Raw genomic sequence first — 15,629 nt, forward strand, 5'->3', positions numbered from 1 at the left:
CGGCAGCGGCCGGCCAGCAAGAGCAGCGCTGCCGCTCCTGCTTTAGGGGGCGAGGGGGGAGGGTCAGCCGAATCAGGAAGCCAATTTTTTTTTGTTTTGAATCGATTCACCCGAAGTGAATTGGTGAACCGATTCGAATTGTGAATCGGGCAGCACTACTCCTTACTGTGTCCAAGAAGAGGTAATTTCCATTGGGTTTATCACCCCCAATCATTTTCAAAAGTTGGCTCCTATGTCTGCCACCAATAAGAAAGATTGTTCAATAGTCAGGGAACTGCTAGATCCCCTCTTACCTTAGTCTAGCCAGAGCAATCTGTAGAAAATGTAGAACCGTGCCAAGCTCTGAATGCTGACAAGCAGGCAGAAGCATACTAAACCCATCATTCAGCAACTTTTCTTCTGACAGGTGCAAGTAACAGCTGGTCTCAAACACTTCCTGAGTCCCATCAATATAAGTGGAAAGTAACGTCCAGAGAGTCTGCTTCCGAGTGTAGTCATGTTTAGTCACCAAGAATTCTTTTGCCGTTTTTCTGAAACCGTGAGACAGTTTCTCAGCTAGCACGCCAATATCCATATTCTTCTCAACATACGTCAACAGGAAAGCAAAGTAGCCTTGCCAGATAAGTGCTCTCTGGGCAGTGCTGATGGAAGCTGGGGAAAGAAAGTCCAACAAATCCAGAACCCGACATGTGATGTCCTCAGTCTCGGTCAGAGAAGCCAGCATGAGAAAAAGACTGAAGAAATTCTGTAGGCCCACTACACTGAGCTCCTGCATTCTTCTCTGATGAAATTTGGAATAAATTCTGAGGAAGAAAAAAAAAAAAAAAGCAATGGTTAATTCTAGATAAAAACAAAACGTTTGTGGAACAGAAAAGAAACTTTCATACAATTAACTGCAGTTTGAACATGCAACCCTAAGTAACTGAAATATAGCTATTAAAAATGATAAATCTAGCGATAGTAATACATGTATCAAAATATTGCAAGATTCATATAACTTAAGAGCAAAGAATTGTGATTGCTGCTTAAGGGTGCTTATGGATTTAGTGCAGGCTGATTATTAGCGTATGATAAATCCATTAGCACTCCTTGGTAAAGCTCCTCAACTCCACTTAGAAATGTGGAAATAAGGATAAACAATCAAACTGTAGGTGATCACTTTTACTAAGGCCCAGATGCACTACAGATAGCGATCATCATTAAACCAGTTTTGACTGGTTTAGCGACAATCGGATTTGCCGACCCGATGCACAAAACTGCTCACCGCGTGGTTTTGTCCAAGATCGCTCACTCTCCGATCTAGAGAATAACGTGGGGAAAAAAATTTGTTCCCATCCCTGCCCCGTTCCCACCAGCTCAGTCCCGTCCCCACGAGCTCGGCCCCCGTCCCTGCAAACCATCTGATCCCAATCTGCATAAGCCTCAAATAGTTATGATTTTATACTGAACTTATTTTATTAAAGTATAAAAAGAAATATATTCTGTACAGTTGTCATAGAAACATAAGAATAGCCTCATTGGGTCAGACCAATGACCCATCAAGCCCAGTAGGCCGTTCTCACGGTGGCCAATCCACATCCCTAGTAAGTAGCAACATTCCATGCCACTGACTCAGGGCAAGCAGTGGCACAGTTGTCAAAAGAATAGCCTTACTGGGTCAAACCAATGATCCGTCAAGCCCAGTAGGCCGTTCTCACGGTGGCCAAACCAGGTCTCTAGTACCTGGCCAAAACCCAAGGAGTAGCAACATTACATGCCACCGACTCAGGGCAAGCAGTGGCTTCCTCCGTGTATTTCTCAATAGCAAAACTATGGACTTTTCCTCCAGGAAATTGTCCAAACCTTTCTTAAAACCAGCTACGCTATCTGCTCTTACCACAGCCTCTGGCAATGCTAGAGGAGTTGCTGTACAGTGAGAGATTAGAGAAACTGTGCCTCTTCTCCCTTGAAAAGAGGAGACTGATAGGGGACATGATCGAAACATTCAAGATAATGAAGGGAATAGACTTAGTAGATAAAGACAGGTTGTTCACTCTCTCCAAGGTAGAGAGAACGAGAGGGCACTCTCTAAAGTTAAAAGAGAATAGATTCCGTACAAACGTAAGGAAGTTCTTCTTCACCCAGAGAGTGATAGAAAAATGGAACGCTCTTCCGGAGGCTGTTATAGGGGAAAACACCCTCCAGGGATTCAAGACAAAGTTAGACAAGTTCCTGCTGAACCATAACGTACACAGGTAAGGCTAGACTCAGTTAGGGCACTGGTCTTTGACCTAAGGGCTGCCGCGTGAGCGGACTGCTGGGCACAATGGACCACTGGTCTGACCCAACAGCGGCAATTCTTATGTTCTTAACTATTCTCTAGAGTGAAAAAATATTTCCTCCTATTTCCCTGTAACTTCATAGTGATCCCTAGTCTTTGTAAAAAAAAATCAATCCACTTGTATCCATTCTACTCCACTCAGGATTTTGAAGACTTCAGTCATATCTTCCCTGAGCCATCTCTTTTCCAAGCTGAAGAGCCCTAACCTTTTTAGTCTTTCCTCATAAGAGAGGAGTTCCATCCCTTTTATCACGTTCCAGATTCACAGAGATTTCTTTCAGTTCCTTCGAATCATCAGAGCAAAGATCTTGCTGCTGAGTCCCTCCTTCTGATGTAACTTTCGGTTTTGCCGGACATTATATCGGAAGGAGGGACTCAGCGGCAAGAAGATTCCTGGAGCAGCACTGCGTGCAGGAAGCTTCCAACTGGCTGGTAGGCCGCCCAAGGAGGTGGAAGGGGCTGGCACAGTAGAGTCGCGAGTTTGTTGTGTTGGGGGGTGGGGGGGGGTGGTTTGCCGCCGGCATTCGGGAGCCAGGGAGGGAGGGTGCAAAAGCCGTTGGATCTGCAAGAGGAAGGGAGGACTGCTGACCAGAATGGGTGGGAAGGGAGGCAACTTGCGGCAGATTCTTTACTGTGGGGACAAGGCCATTCACTGCTCTATGGGGTGGTGAATGGCCTTGTCCCTGTACCCGTGGCAACCAATCGATGTCTCCTCCTGTTCCTGTGGGTTACCCATGGCTCACCTCGGGAAACAGTCACCATATCATACTCTATTCCAATCCAGCCATGCAAATAAGGTCATTAATATCGAAATGCCATGTAAACTAGTAGAGCGATTGATGCTGATGCTCTAACATGGCTTCCTGATGCACACACACAAAAAAGTGATTGCTTTTAACAAATCTAAAAAAAGGACTGGTCAAGACCAATTGCTTTCCTGTCCCCTATCTATAGGTCAGCCCTGAAATTAATATAACATACCACACCTTGATGGGCCTTCCCCTTCCTTGTGCATGCACGGGGAAGGGCCCTAAAGCTCCGATTGGCTCAGACACCTAAGGCCCCTCCTGGGATACAGAGGGAGGAGCCTAAGCTCCTGACTGGCTCACACGCCTAAGGCTCTTCCCCATGCATCCCAGTATGCACTGGGGTGGCCCGCCATTTTGCAGTTGTGGCCTGCAAACAGGAGGGTCTGGGCATCCCTCCTGTTGTCATAGAATTACAAGGTCCCTCCTGCCGATCTTCAGTTGGGGAGGGGGAGTGTCAGTTTCAGGGGTGTTGGGGGGTTCGGGAGGGCCGGCGGCATCTCTCCTGCCAATTGCAGTGCCAGTGGGTGGGAGGAATCATCATCGGGTAGGGGTGGGGACTTTTTTCTTTTTATGGGGGCAAATATTAGGCATGTGCTATTAAAAAAGGAAAAAATATCTCCCAACAGCTGAGTAACAGGAGGCTGCTTTGAGGCTTCCCCTGCCACTCAAGCTGTTTGGACTTCCCCAAACCGGCTCTGCTCATGTGTCAGTTGCTCTCTCACAGCAACTGATCAGATGGGATTCCGGCGAACCTCCATGTAAATCATTTGCATGGAAACTTGTTGGAACATCAGTTGCTGTTCCAGAGTTGGCAAAAAAAATCAGCCAACAGTGACTCTCACGGTCTTAACGACCGTGTTTTGTGCCTCTAGCCTTAAGTTATTGTATCTCTGATAAGCTTTCGAGAGTTATCCTCTATTCATCAAGTTAGTGAAGAAACATTGCGTTTGTACTAGGCAGAGAATGACATGGGGATGGGAACTCATAGTAAATCCGCGGTAATAGTAAACATTTTGCAAAGCTTACTGCAATTGTGGAAGAAAACATTTTACAGCCCCACAGGAACATAAAAAGCGTTTTTTCCCACGGTAAAAGAAAACAAACACAGTTACCACCAATTACAATGCATCCCTGCTTCCACATTTCTTATAGTCCCCCCTCTTAGGTCAAGCTTCGCTCTCTCTCCTGCCTACCCCCATGCTAGTAATCTAGCAGGTTATTCTCCCTTCCCCTGGTGACCCTCTGAATCTGCTTTTACAGTCAACAGCATCTCTTTAGCCCAGAGCCTCCCTCTGTACCGTAGCATTCTCCCTGAAGGAAACAGGAAGTTTTGTCAGAGGAAGAGGAATAGCACACACCTTCCTTTGATTTGTTTCCAGGGGTGTGTTCCGCTGTTCTCCTTGCCTTTCAGCATTATATGTGCCAAAATACGCAGGAAGATGTGATAGCTGCTTTCTGATTCGTACAGATCAGTACACTGTGTACCTGAACAGCAGTTTTTTACGATCTTCAGCATGGAGAAGGGGGTTTTGCTGACATTTATCAGCCCTTTCAAACCCAGCCAAGAAATATTGAAGGAACTGTTCTGAAAGAAATAAAAAAAGAAAAGAAAAGATGAGAGAAAGCAAACATTTGCCATTTGAGAGACTGGACTAGCCTCGGAGGCGATATTAAGGCAACTATGTGGTATGTTCATCTGAAATATGACACATCTATCTCCTAGCATTTGGGATTGCACATACAAATGTGATAAAATTCTGCATAATAAAAGCTGCAATACAATTCTGGCATATATATTGTATATGATAGCTCCTGTGTAGAACTGAACAGAAGCCATGTGGCTAGAGCCACCTGAAAACTGAGTGACATAGACCATGGCTTACATCAGAGCTGTGAATCAATTCGGATCTAGAACTGTGATGCAGCAATTCAAGGCTCCCCCCCCTGCTAGAAGCCAAAAAGGAAACCATCTAAATACATCAATGCAGCATTTCTAGGCATCTTTTCCTTCCTCAAGGCTGATGGGAGCACTTCCCAGCAGGTTCCCCGATACACACAAAGATGCAGTAGTCCCACAGAACAGCAAATCTACAGCATATACATGCAAGCATCCTGCTGACTGAATGAATGAGGGGAACTCTCTGCTACTGTATGGGAGACTGGTGCCCAAATCAGTAAAATAAGGATGGATGGTGATGTTGTAAAAAAGAGGGAAGGATATTTTTGGCAAAGGGGGAGAAAGAGTGAGATAAGCTAGTCAGAGGATGAAGGATGATACTGAGCAGTGAGTGGAGAAGGGAATGCTGCTCCATGGGTGGGTAGGAGAAAGGGTAGGGAGGAGTAGGAAGACAATGATAATTAACTAGAAAATGACTCACTTTTTCCACTGATTTTCTCCAATTTTTGTTCTCCTTATAATACATATTGATAAATTCCCAAGAAAAAACTAAAAACAAAGTCCTTATGAATCAGTCAATAGAAACCACTAGGGTGAAATTCTAGAGGCTTGCTCTCTCCATCAGGAGGCAAGCAAAATGTCAGGTCTAGAAATCTGAGTCTTTGGCACAACCAGGTCTTGGCTATTGGCAAACAGCAGAGATGACTGTCCACCGATTGCAGAAAGGACATTTGGTTTCCTCAAATATCCTTTCTGCCATCAGTGGACAGTCATCTCTGCTGTTTGCTTTTGCATTTTTCTAGAGAGAGCTTTGGTCTTCTTGGTTTTGCTTTTTCTCTTAGCTAGTAGGCCAGCCTTCACAGTATCCATTTATTACTAATGGCTAGCAAAAGATAGTCAAGACTGACAGTCATACCAATTTGAAAAATCAATTGGTTATTGGTAAAGAACTGATCTTATAAATAGAATGGATTCTACTAACCAGATACTTGCTGTAATATTCCCACAGGATGGTAACAACTGAAATATTTGCATCCCAGACGCCACACAGGACCAAACAGCACTGAAGATGCATTCGTAAATGATCTTCTAATGAGCCATCCTTACGAAAAGAAAAACATCAGAAGATTACTTTTGTAGAAACCTCATAAAGTGCTTGTTGGAAAACAAATTCTAACTTTCTAACTTTTACACTCCTGGACTACTTATAATTTATTTACTTGAATTCTACTTACTCATAAGAACAATAAGCAAGAAACAGAATGGCAAAGCTCTTTGAATAATGTGCCTCAATCAAAATGACAAATTCTCATATCCTTCAATGAAGCTCTACTAAAAACAGATTATGTACTTACCCTGGTAAGCTCTTTTCCAGTAGATAGGTGAGGCATTCTAAACAGATGGGTTGTGTCCCCATGGCTGCGTACACCTGCAGAAAAAATTCACTCCAGATGATTTTCTTTGTGCCTCTGCTGTACTTCTCTGGGCTCCTTAGCTCCACCTACAGTTAGTAACCAAGCACCGGGAGCCACAAAATAAATGTGAAGTTGACACACCTATGGCAATCAAGTTCAGCAACAACCGTTCTGCTCAAGAAGTAACATTAGAACAAGCACTGCAAACAGCCAACTAAGACTTCAAAGGAGCTCAGAAACTATTCCCGCATAAAAGATTAACATATATACAGTACTCTTCCCAGCCCCCAAGGGCTGACAGGCATCCAAGAAACAACTTGGAGAAGCATAAACAGACTAAGATAGTAAACAGGTGCAGGAAGGACAGGGCAGGAGTTTAGAATGTCTCGCTTATCTACTAGAAAAGAGCTTACCAGGGTAAGTACATAATCTCTTTTTCCAGTGCAATAGGCGAGACATTCTAGACAGATGGGATGCATAAAAGCAGCTTTCTGCGCTGACCCATAAAACTGAGGACCAACTGGCAGCGAGTCTGTCTCGCCGCCATATCCACTCTGTAAAACTTGGCAAATGTGTAGAGAGGACCATGTTACCACCCTGCAGATCTCCTCAGGGGAGACAGCTCTAGCTTCGGCCTATGAAGAAGCCACACTCCTGGTAGAATGCACCTTGACGGAAATGGGAGACTGTTTCCTAGAAAGAATATAAACTGACGAAATGGCCTTATGGATCCATCTGGAAATTGTGGCCTTGGAAGCGGGAGCGCCCCGCTTAACAGAATGAGTCAGCACAAACAGATGGTCCAAGAGACGAAATTCATTAGTGACCTCCAGGTAGCGAAGAAGCACTCTGCGCACATCAAGTTTCTTCAAAAGGTGATCTTGTGTCCTGGAACCAGTAGGCTGAAAAACAGACAAACGTACTTCCTGATTAACACGGAAAGCTAAAATCACCTTCGGCAGAAAGGAAGGAACCATATGTAGGGAAATTCTAGTCTTCAAGATGCGGAGGAACGGTTTCCTACAAGAAAGAGCCTGGAGTACCAAGACACGCCGCGCTTAGGTAATAGCGACCAGAAACACAATCATGAGCGTCAAGTCCAAGAGGGAAGCAACCCGAAGGGGCTCAAAGGGAGCCTTGGTGAGACTAGACAGCACCAGGTTGAGGTCCCAGGAAGGGAACAGCGGCTTAACCGGTGGCCTGATGCGAAGAGCCCTCTTCAGAAATCTAGCAACATCAGGATGAGATGCCAAAGAAGAACAACAATCCCAGTTACCTGGACCCAAAGAGATGCTACAGTGAGGACCTTATCAAGACCAGCCTGAAGGAAGGTGAGAATCACAGAGATCTTAGCCAAATAAGGGTCCACCTGGTTCTGAGTGCACCAGTGTTGGAAAGCCTTCCATACCTTAGTGTAAGCAAAAACTGTAGACTTGAGACTTCTTAGACTTGAGAAGAGTGTCAATAACCACATCAGAATAGCATTTGTGTTCTAAGGCTGTTTGTCAAGATCCATGCCATAAGAGCAAAGCGACCCAGGTCCTCCATGCAGACCAGACCCTGCGTAAGCAGGTCTGTATGGGCGTTGAGAAGATGCATCAGATCTGCATATCATGGTCTTCGAGGCCAATCTGGAGCCACCAGAATGATGTAGCCCGGATGGACTGCAACCTGCTGAATGACCCGACCTACCATGAGCCAGGGAGGAAAGATATACACTAGATCCACCGTGCACTGACCCTTGGCCAACGAGGGAGCCCTGATCAGCCAGTTGTCCAAGTAAGGGTGTATTTGCAGACCCATTTTCCATAAGTAAGCTGCCATGACTACCCATCACCTTCGTGAAGGTACAGGGAGCCATTGCCAGCTCAAAGGGCAGAGCTGATAACTGGTAATGATAACTACAAGTATCTGTGGTGGGCCGGAAATATCGGAATATGCAAATAAGCTTCCGTGAGATCCAGCCACCGTTGCAATGACCAAACGCACTGTCTCCATGCAAAAGTGCGGAACTTTGAGAGCTGCATTCACATGCTGAAGATCCAGAATAGGCCTGCAATCTTCGGAGCCTTTCTTTGGCACCATATATAAAGTATCTGCCTGAGCCCAAGAGTTCGGGTGGCACCAGCTCTACAGCTTGAATATCCAACAAGCATTGAATAGTGACTTTAACCTTGAGCACCTTGTCCAGTCAACCTGTGGGAGAGTCCACAAACCAATCCTTCAGAAGCCGAGCAAATTCCAGCTTGTAGCCTGACTAAATAATGTCTAAGACCCACTGGTTGGACGAAAAGAGAACCCAGGTGGGCAGGAATTATGAGTCTGCCTCCTATATGTAGAGGGGCATCCCCCAGCCTGGAGTCATTGCGCTTTTTTGGCAGAGGGCAGAGAATAGAAGGAGGAGGGCCGGGATCGCCTATGGTCGGCATACCATTGCCAGAAGCCCTGGGAAAATCTCTGCGATGTGGCACTCGCATATGGGTAGGACTGCCAAAAGCTATGAAAATTAGAGCAACCAGAACTTCTAGAGGTCCTGGGTCTTAGGGCGATGGTCCACCACAGAATTCATGAGGTCATCTAGGCCCATGTCATACAATAACTGCCCCTTAAAGGGAAGTCTAGCTAAAGTAGCCTTGGAAGTGGAATCACCAGCTCATTGTCTGATCCAGAGCATCCTGTGGGAAGAAATAGTACGCCGACACTTTTGCCAAAACCTGCATAAGGTCATACAATGCGTTAGCAACATAATCTGACTCTGAAATAAGATCTGTCAAAGCTTCAGATTTAAATAAATATTCCTAGGTTCCAAAACCCCATAGGGATCCGCAGATCTTGCACACAGTCCCTGGACCCCCTTCCTAGGAAGCAGTGTGCCTATAAATAAGGGGTCAGCAAGTTGGTCATCATCATAAGGATCTTCCAGATCAGGATAAGGCAGTGCAAGAACAGCGGCTGACTAAGTTGAGGATGTACCCAGAGAAGCAACTCCACTGAGAGACACATCGGAGGTGGAGTGGGACTACACAGGGGAAGAATGCTGGTATCGAAACTCATTTCACAAATGTTTCATAAATTCTGAGAAAGCCTCCAGCTCCTGTGGAATAAAGTCACACTTTGATGACTTAACTTTGCGTTTCTTAGGCTGCGAAGGGTCTGCAGCCAGGCGCACGGAACTAGCAGATGTGCCAAGCCTCAAAAATAAAGGCCACCCTACTGGGCTAGCTGAGCGTTGTCACCTGCTTAATCATTGGAGAGGTTAAGCTTGGTGCTGTCGCCTCTCCCGGCTGTGAAGAGCTAAATTTGTGCAATCCTGGCAAGAATTCACATTAGGAGAGCCCAAGGACTCCACCCCAACAAGTTTTGAGGCAAAAACTGCAGTTTTGGAAAAGCAGGAAGCTTTAGAAAAAAAAGATCGCTAAAAATCCAAGATGGTTGCCACTAAGAAATTCACAATATTTTTCACATTGAATAAAGTGTAAAAATGGCAATTTTAGGATTTTTTTTTAGGTGGGGAAACATGCAGAAACCTTCAAAACTTCGATTTTCAAACCTCCTCTGATTCACCTCACAGGCTGTGACAGCCTTCACTCACTGTGACCTGTGCTGGAAATGTGCTGCAGCCTGCCTCAGCTCTCTAACAGTAGCTGGAATCAGAGAATCACTGCCTCATTCTGGGAATGGATCTTCAATGCTGATTTTCAGGCTGCCAGTCTGACTGCACCTCTACCCCTGCAGATCGATGGACGTACTCAGGGACGGGAGGAGGTGAAAAGACGCATCCGGCACCCTGCGAGACACCGCCGAGTCTCCTACAGATGACCACCAGCTTGCACTCAAACCTTTGTTCGGCAGAAGATTGGGATGACTGAAGGGAAAAACTGTAGGTGGAGCTAAGAAACCCAGTGAAGTACAACAGAAGCATAGAGAAAATATCCGGAGTGGATTCTGCAGAAGGCATGCGGCCATGGGGACACAGCCCATCTATCTAGAATATCTCACCTATTGCACTGCAAATATCATTAATATGACATCTCTATAGCCTTACTAGCAAATATAGGCAAATAAAATTATGATGTACACAAGAATCAGTGGACACATCAACAGTGGAGGAGTAGCTGCTACTAGTTAGTGCAGCAGGCTGAGAACCCGGGAAACTGGGGTTCGATTTCCACTGCAGCTCCTCGTGACACAATCCTCCACATTGGAGATACAAAATCTTAATGTTTGTGAGCCCACTAGAGAAAGTACCTACATATAATATTCGATAACTGCTTTAATTGTACCAGAGAAAGGCAGTATATCAAATCCACTACCTTACATATAGGCCATGTTTGAGGAGTCAACAGTCAATATTTTCCTTAGTCTGACATAGAGAAATCTCACATATCACAGTGACCTTCTTCAGCAATTTTCTTCACTCATGAAAAACCAACAGAGGGATAGGCTTGACTGAGGAAATGTCTTAGCTAAACCATTTCCACTTTACAATAACGGACTTGAAAGTGCTTGAATAATATGACACAGGGAACTAATTATCTTACTTTAAAATCTGCACAATTAAGGTTACTGGATTTATCCTCATTTATCGATAAAATAGACCATACAGACCTGTGTGTGTATGCATTTTTTAAGCAACTTCTCCACAAAACACCAGTTTGGTTCCACTTGTTTCTGTAAAATAATACATTTCATTAGAGTCATCATCTTTGTCTAATATTACAGAGGCAGAACCACCATACGACATGAATTTCATCATGAAAACAATTCTAGGGCCAAAAGTCATGAGGAAGAGAAGCTACCAATCAGGAATACGTCATCAAATGGAATTTGTATTAGGTCTGGACTCAACAAGGCCAATGTTTTGGCACCTAAGTGTCTTTTTCAAGAGTCAGCCACTTGCCTTTAGCACATTCAGAAGTTATGTAATGTATAACATGGAATATTTTATAAAATGTTGTGCAGTATGATTGTGTAAACGGTTAGCCGAGAAGAACACCAAAATGCCCAACATTACATAACCATTGAATGTGCTAAAGGCAAATGGCTGGCTCTTGAAAAAGGCACTTAAGTACCGAAACACTGGCCGTGGTTGAGTCCAGACCCAATACAGATTCCATTTGATGACATATTCCTGGTTGGTGGCTTCTCTTCCTCATGACTTTTGTGTTTGGATTTTCGGTTTCACTGTGGAGGTGTTTGTCTGGTCCTACTTTGGTGAGTCTAACAATTCTAGGGAACCATTATTTCAACCTCTGTTCTCAATATAGTTTTATAGTTGTTACACAACTAGGAAGAAAAATACTTGAAAATAATTGAAACTTACTTTCATTTTACTTTTAACATTTGATGCTTAATATGAATGCAATATATTTTTTCACTTTTTTTTTTTTTTATAATTCTTTATTCATTTTTACATATTACAAGTGTAGCATAGAAGTTGAACTTATACAACAGCACTTGATTAACTTTCATGTACCACATAAATATAATGAATAAAACCCCCCTCCCAACCCTTTTAATACCTAAATTATATAAAATTCAGTATACTAAAAATATTCCTAATTACATCCCTTAATACCAGATCTGAGATCCCTCCCCTCCCAACCTTCCCCTTACATAATTCCAACCCTAATACTCCAAACATATTCATATATTATTTATACATTATACGATTTTCTAAAATATTACCCACCCACACCCATCCCAGCATTACAATTATTTTATCTTTGGGAAAATGTTCATTACTCATTACAGAAATCTGTTAATGGTCCCCACACCTCCTGAAATTTACCAAAATATCCTCTCTGTAGTCACTTTTTAATTAAGGCTAGTGAAGTTAAAACTAGTCATAAGAACTGCCATACTGGGTTATACCGAAAACCCATCTAGACCAGTATTCTATTTCTAACAGTGACCAATCCAGGCCAGTTCTGGCAGAATCCCAAACAGTGGCAGGATTCCATGCTACTGACTCCATGGATACATAGTGGCTTTCCCCTGTATCAACCTTAATAGAAGATTATGGACTTTTCCTCCAGGAACTTGTTCAAACCTCTTTTATACCCAGATACCTTCACCCGCCTATTGTTACTCTTGAATATCACTTCTGACGTATCTAGATCTTATCCTCCTCAGTAAAGACTGAAGCAAAGAATTCATTCAGGGGCTAGTTCTGGAAGCAGCACTTACAAAACGGGTGCATGATGAATGCCAAACACCGAAAAATGTTGCTTCCAAAATCGCGGCTTGACGTGATCTTAGGTGCCAGAAATGTAGGCCAGGGTTTCACAGGCCTACATTTGCAGCACCTAGGGTCAGTTAATAAATCACAATAAATAAATAAATAAATAAATAAATAAAATAAAATGACCTATTTAAAAATATAATCACAGAGCAAAACGAAGCAAAACCTACCTTTTCTTCTACATTTCCATTACGATCAAAATGGTAAAGCAATGCTAGGTGGGTAATGATCCACCAACAAAAACCTAATGAATCTTTACACTGGACAATCTCACAGATGTTGATGCCTTCTATACTGCCAGTCCCTTGAAGGCAGCCATTTAATACTTTATTCAGCCAACTCCAAAATGACTAGGGAAGAAAACAAAGGCATTTCAGGATTACGTAGCTTTGATAAGAAAACTCTGCATGAACACCGTCCACTCCTTTTCATTTACCCTGTCCACTTTTCCTCCTATGCTGTTCCACTTACTTCTGTGTCAGAGCCTTTGTGTCTGTGGTCCAACAGCTGGATAAGCAAAATCCACAATTCTTTGATGCAGGTACAGGGATAGGGAGAGCTAGTTAGGGCTTCAGAAGGTCTAACCTAGCACAAAGAAGAGGATTACACAAAAGGCTAAAGATTTTAGTGAAAAATAAGTTTCTTTGACACCTGTTAGCCATTACAGTCATCAACTCTTTTGAAATTAAGGTTCCACCTTACATTTGGCTACTGCAATAGTTCTCAAGCATACTTGGAATAGATCAAGTCATAGAATACTACTTGAGTCAGCATTATATTCTGATTAACACAGTTTAATCACAACAGGGTGAATGAGCGATTCTGTCAATGGACAAGATTAAAAAATTTAACCCTTTATTTGGCACTGTTGCTCAGAAGCAATGTGATTTTAATGCTCCGGCAGCTGGTAGGAAACATATTTATTTATTTTTTTTTTTGTTTAAAGTTTTTTATTGATTTTTTCATATAACAAGTATCATAAATTTTCATATAATTATCTTAACAATACACTTGATATTTCTATAATGTATTTTATATAAAACATATCTTATATTATCCTTATTATGATTTTACATATCATATAAACTGTAATGATTTTATCAATTATTATTTAATTATGAATCCTCATCCCTCCCTTTATTTTGTTCTTGTCACATAAGAATAACATCTATTATGATAAATTATTTATAATTTATGATAAAGAGAATAAAAACCTTACCCCCTCCCACCCTCCCTCCTTTAACCATTATCTTATTATGGGAAAAAATGAAAATCAATCATTACAAAAATCTGTTAATGGTCCCCAAATACTCTTGAACTTATCCATATATCCTTTTTGTGTTGCAAATGTACGCTCCATCTTATATATATGGCAAACTGAGTTCCACCAAAAATTATAGTTTAATCTGTCACAATTTTTCCAGTTATGTGTAATTTGTTGAACTGCTACTCCAGTCAATATAAATAAAAGTTTATTGTTATTTGATGAAATTTGACTCCGAGCTCTCATTGCAGTACCAAACAAAATCGTATCATATGTCAAGGCTACCGGATTTTCTAACATCCTATTAATTTGAGGCCAAATTGATTTCCAAAATATTAATATGAATGGACAATAAAATAAAAGATGATCTAATGTCCCTGCTTCTAGATGACAATGCCAGCATCTATTAGACTTAGAGCTATCGATTCTATGTAAACATGTAGGGGTCCATAAAGCTCTATGTAAAATAAAAAAACAAGTTTGTCTCATAGAAGCTGACAATGTACATCTTAACCTCCAAGACCAAAGTCGTGGCCATTGAGATGCATTAATCTGATGCTTAATCTCAATGCTCCAAATATCTCTAAGACCATTTTTTTTCTTTTTATGTACAAATCCAGATATCAATTTATACCACACTGCGGCCTGGTGACCCATGGAATCTATCTGAAAACATAAGAATTCCATACTATGATAGTTATTAAGGTTTTTCCATTCAGGGAACCCTTCCTGAATGGCCTGCTTCAATTGCATCCATCTGAAATATTGTGATTTATTTAAACCAAATTTATTTTGCAATTGTGAAAACTCAAGCAGTTAACCTTTATTCATTACATCCTCTAAAATCCGAATTCCAGCGATCATCCAATGTTTCCAGATAATTTTAAAACCGCCAAACTTTGATCTTTGGATTGAGCCATATTGTTTGAGTCGTTGATTTAGTTATTGAGGAGTTAGGTTACTTATATACCTTATAGTTTTCCAAGTATCAACAAATATTTTGTGCTCCTTATATAACCTGGGCATTTGAATACTGATAACATGACTCAGACGTAAAGGAAACATGAGTCTCCATTCTAACCAGAACCAATCTGGTATATTTTCAATACATAGGATCCAATACATACCTTGACGCATAATATAGGCTTGATGGTACCTATAAAAATTTGGAAAATTTACCCCTCCCTCCTCAATTGGTCTTTGTAAAGATACTAGAGCAATTCTGGGGTTTTTTCCAAGCCAAATAAATTTTGTTAAAATCTTATCCAATTTTTTATAAAAAGACCCCTGAAAAAAAATTGGTATCATACCCATTTGGTAACAAACTACTGGTAAGATCATCATTTTTACAGTTTGCACTCTCCCCCACCAAGATATGCACAAAGGGTTCCATTGCTCACACATTTCTGACAATTTTTGTAATAAATTTTTTTCATTAATTTTCATAGTCTCATCCACAGTTTTTGTAATCCAAATTCCTAAGTATTTTAAACCCTCCTCTTTCCAGATAAAAGAAAATGAGTCAAATAGACTTTTTGCACAATGTACATTGAGTGGAAGCACTTCTGATTTATTCCAGTTTATTTTATATCCTGAAAATTTTCCAAATTTTTCAATCAATTCAAGCAAGTGTGGAATGGTTGTTTCCGGATTTCTCAAATAAAGTAAAATATCATCCGC

General features: G+C 41.9%; 1 protein-coding gene across 2 annotated transcripts in view; it reads right to left on the minus strand.

The window, feature by feature from the left end:
• The window catches only part of MMS22L (MMS22 like, DNA repair protein), a 122,208-nt gene that overhangs the window by 51,360 nt on the left and 55,219 nt on the right, over window positions 1-15,629 (minus strand). For both annotated transcript variants that reach the window (XM_033935773.1, XM_033935774.1), the window contains exons 9-14: window positions 13,157-13,270; window positions 12,856-13,035; window positions 11,050-11,112; window positions 6,009-6,128; window positions 4,488-4,714; window positions 294-803 (exon numbers count right to left, since the gene is read on the minus strand). In XM_033935773.1, the coding sequence (XP_033791664.1) occupies window positions 294-803; window positions 4,488-4,714; window positions 6,009-6,128; window positions 11,050-11,112; window positions 12,856-13,035; window positions 13,157-13,270 (1,214 nt within the window). The remainder of the gene's footprint in view (window positions 1-293; window positions 804-4,487; window positions 4,715-6,008; window positions 6,129-11,049; window positions 11,113-12,855; window positions 13,036-13,156; window positions 13,271-15,629) is intronic.

The sequence above is a fragment of the Geotrypetes seraphini genome, chromosome 3 (assembly GCF_902459505.1).
Source record: "Geotrypetes seraphini chromosome 3, aGeoSer1.1, whole genome shotgun sequence".
NCBI lineage: Eukaryota > Metazoa > Chordata > Amphibia > Gymnophiona > Dermophiidae > Geotrypetes > Geotrypetes seraphini.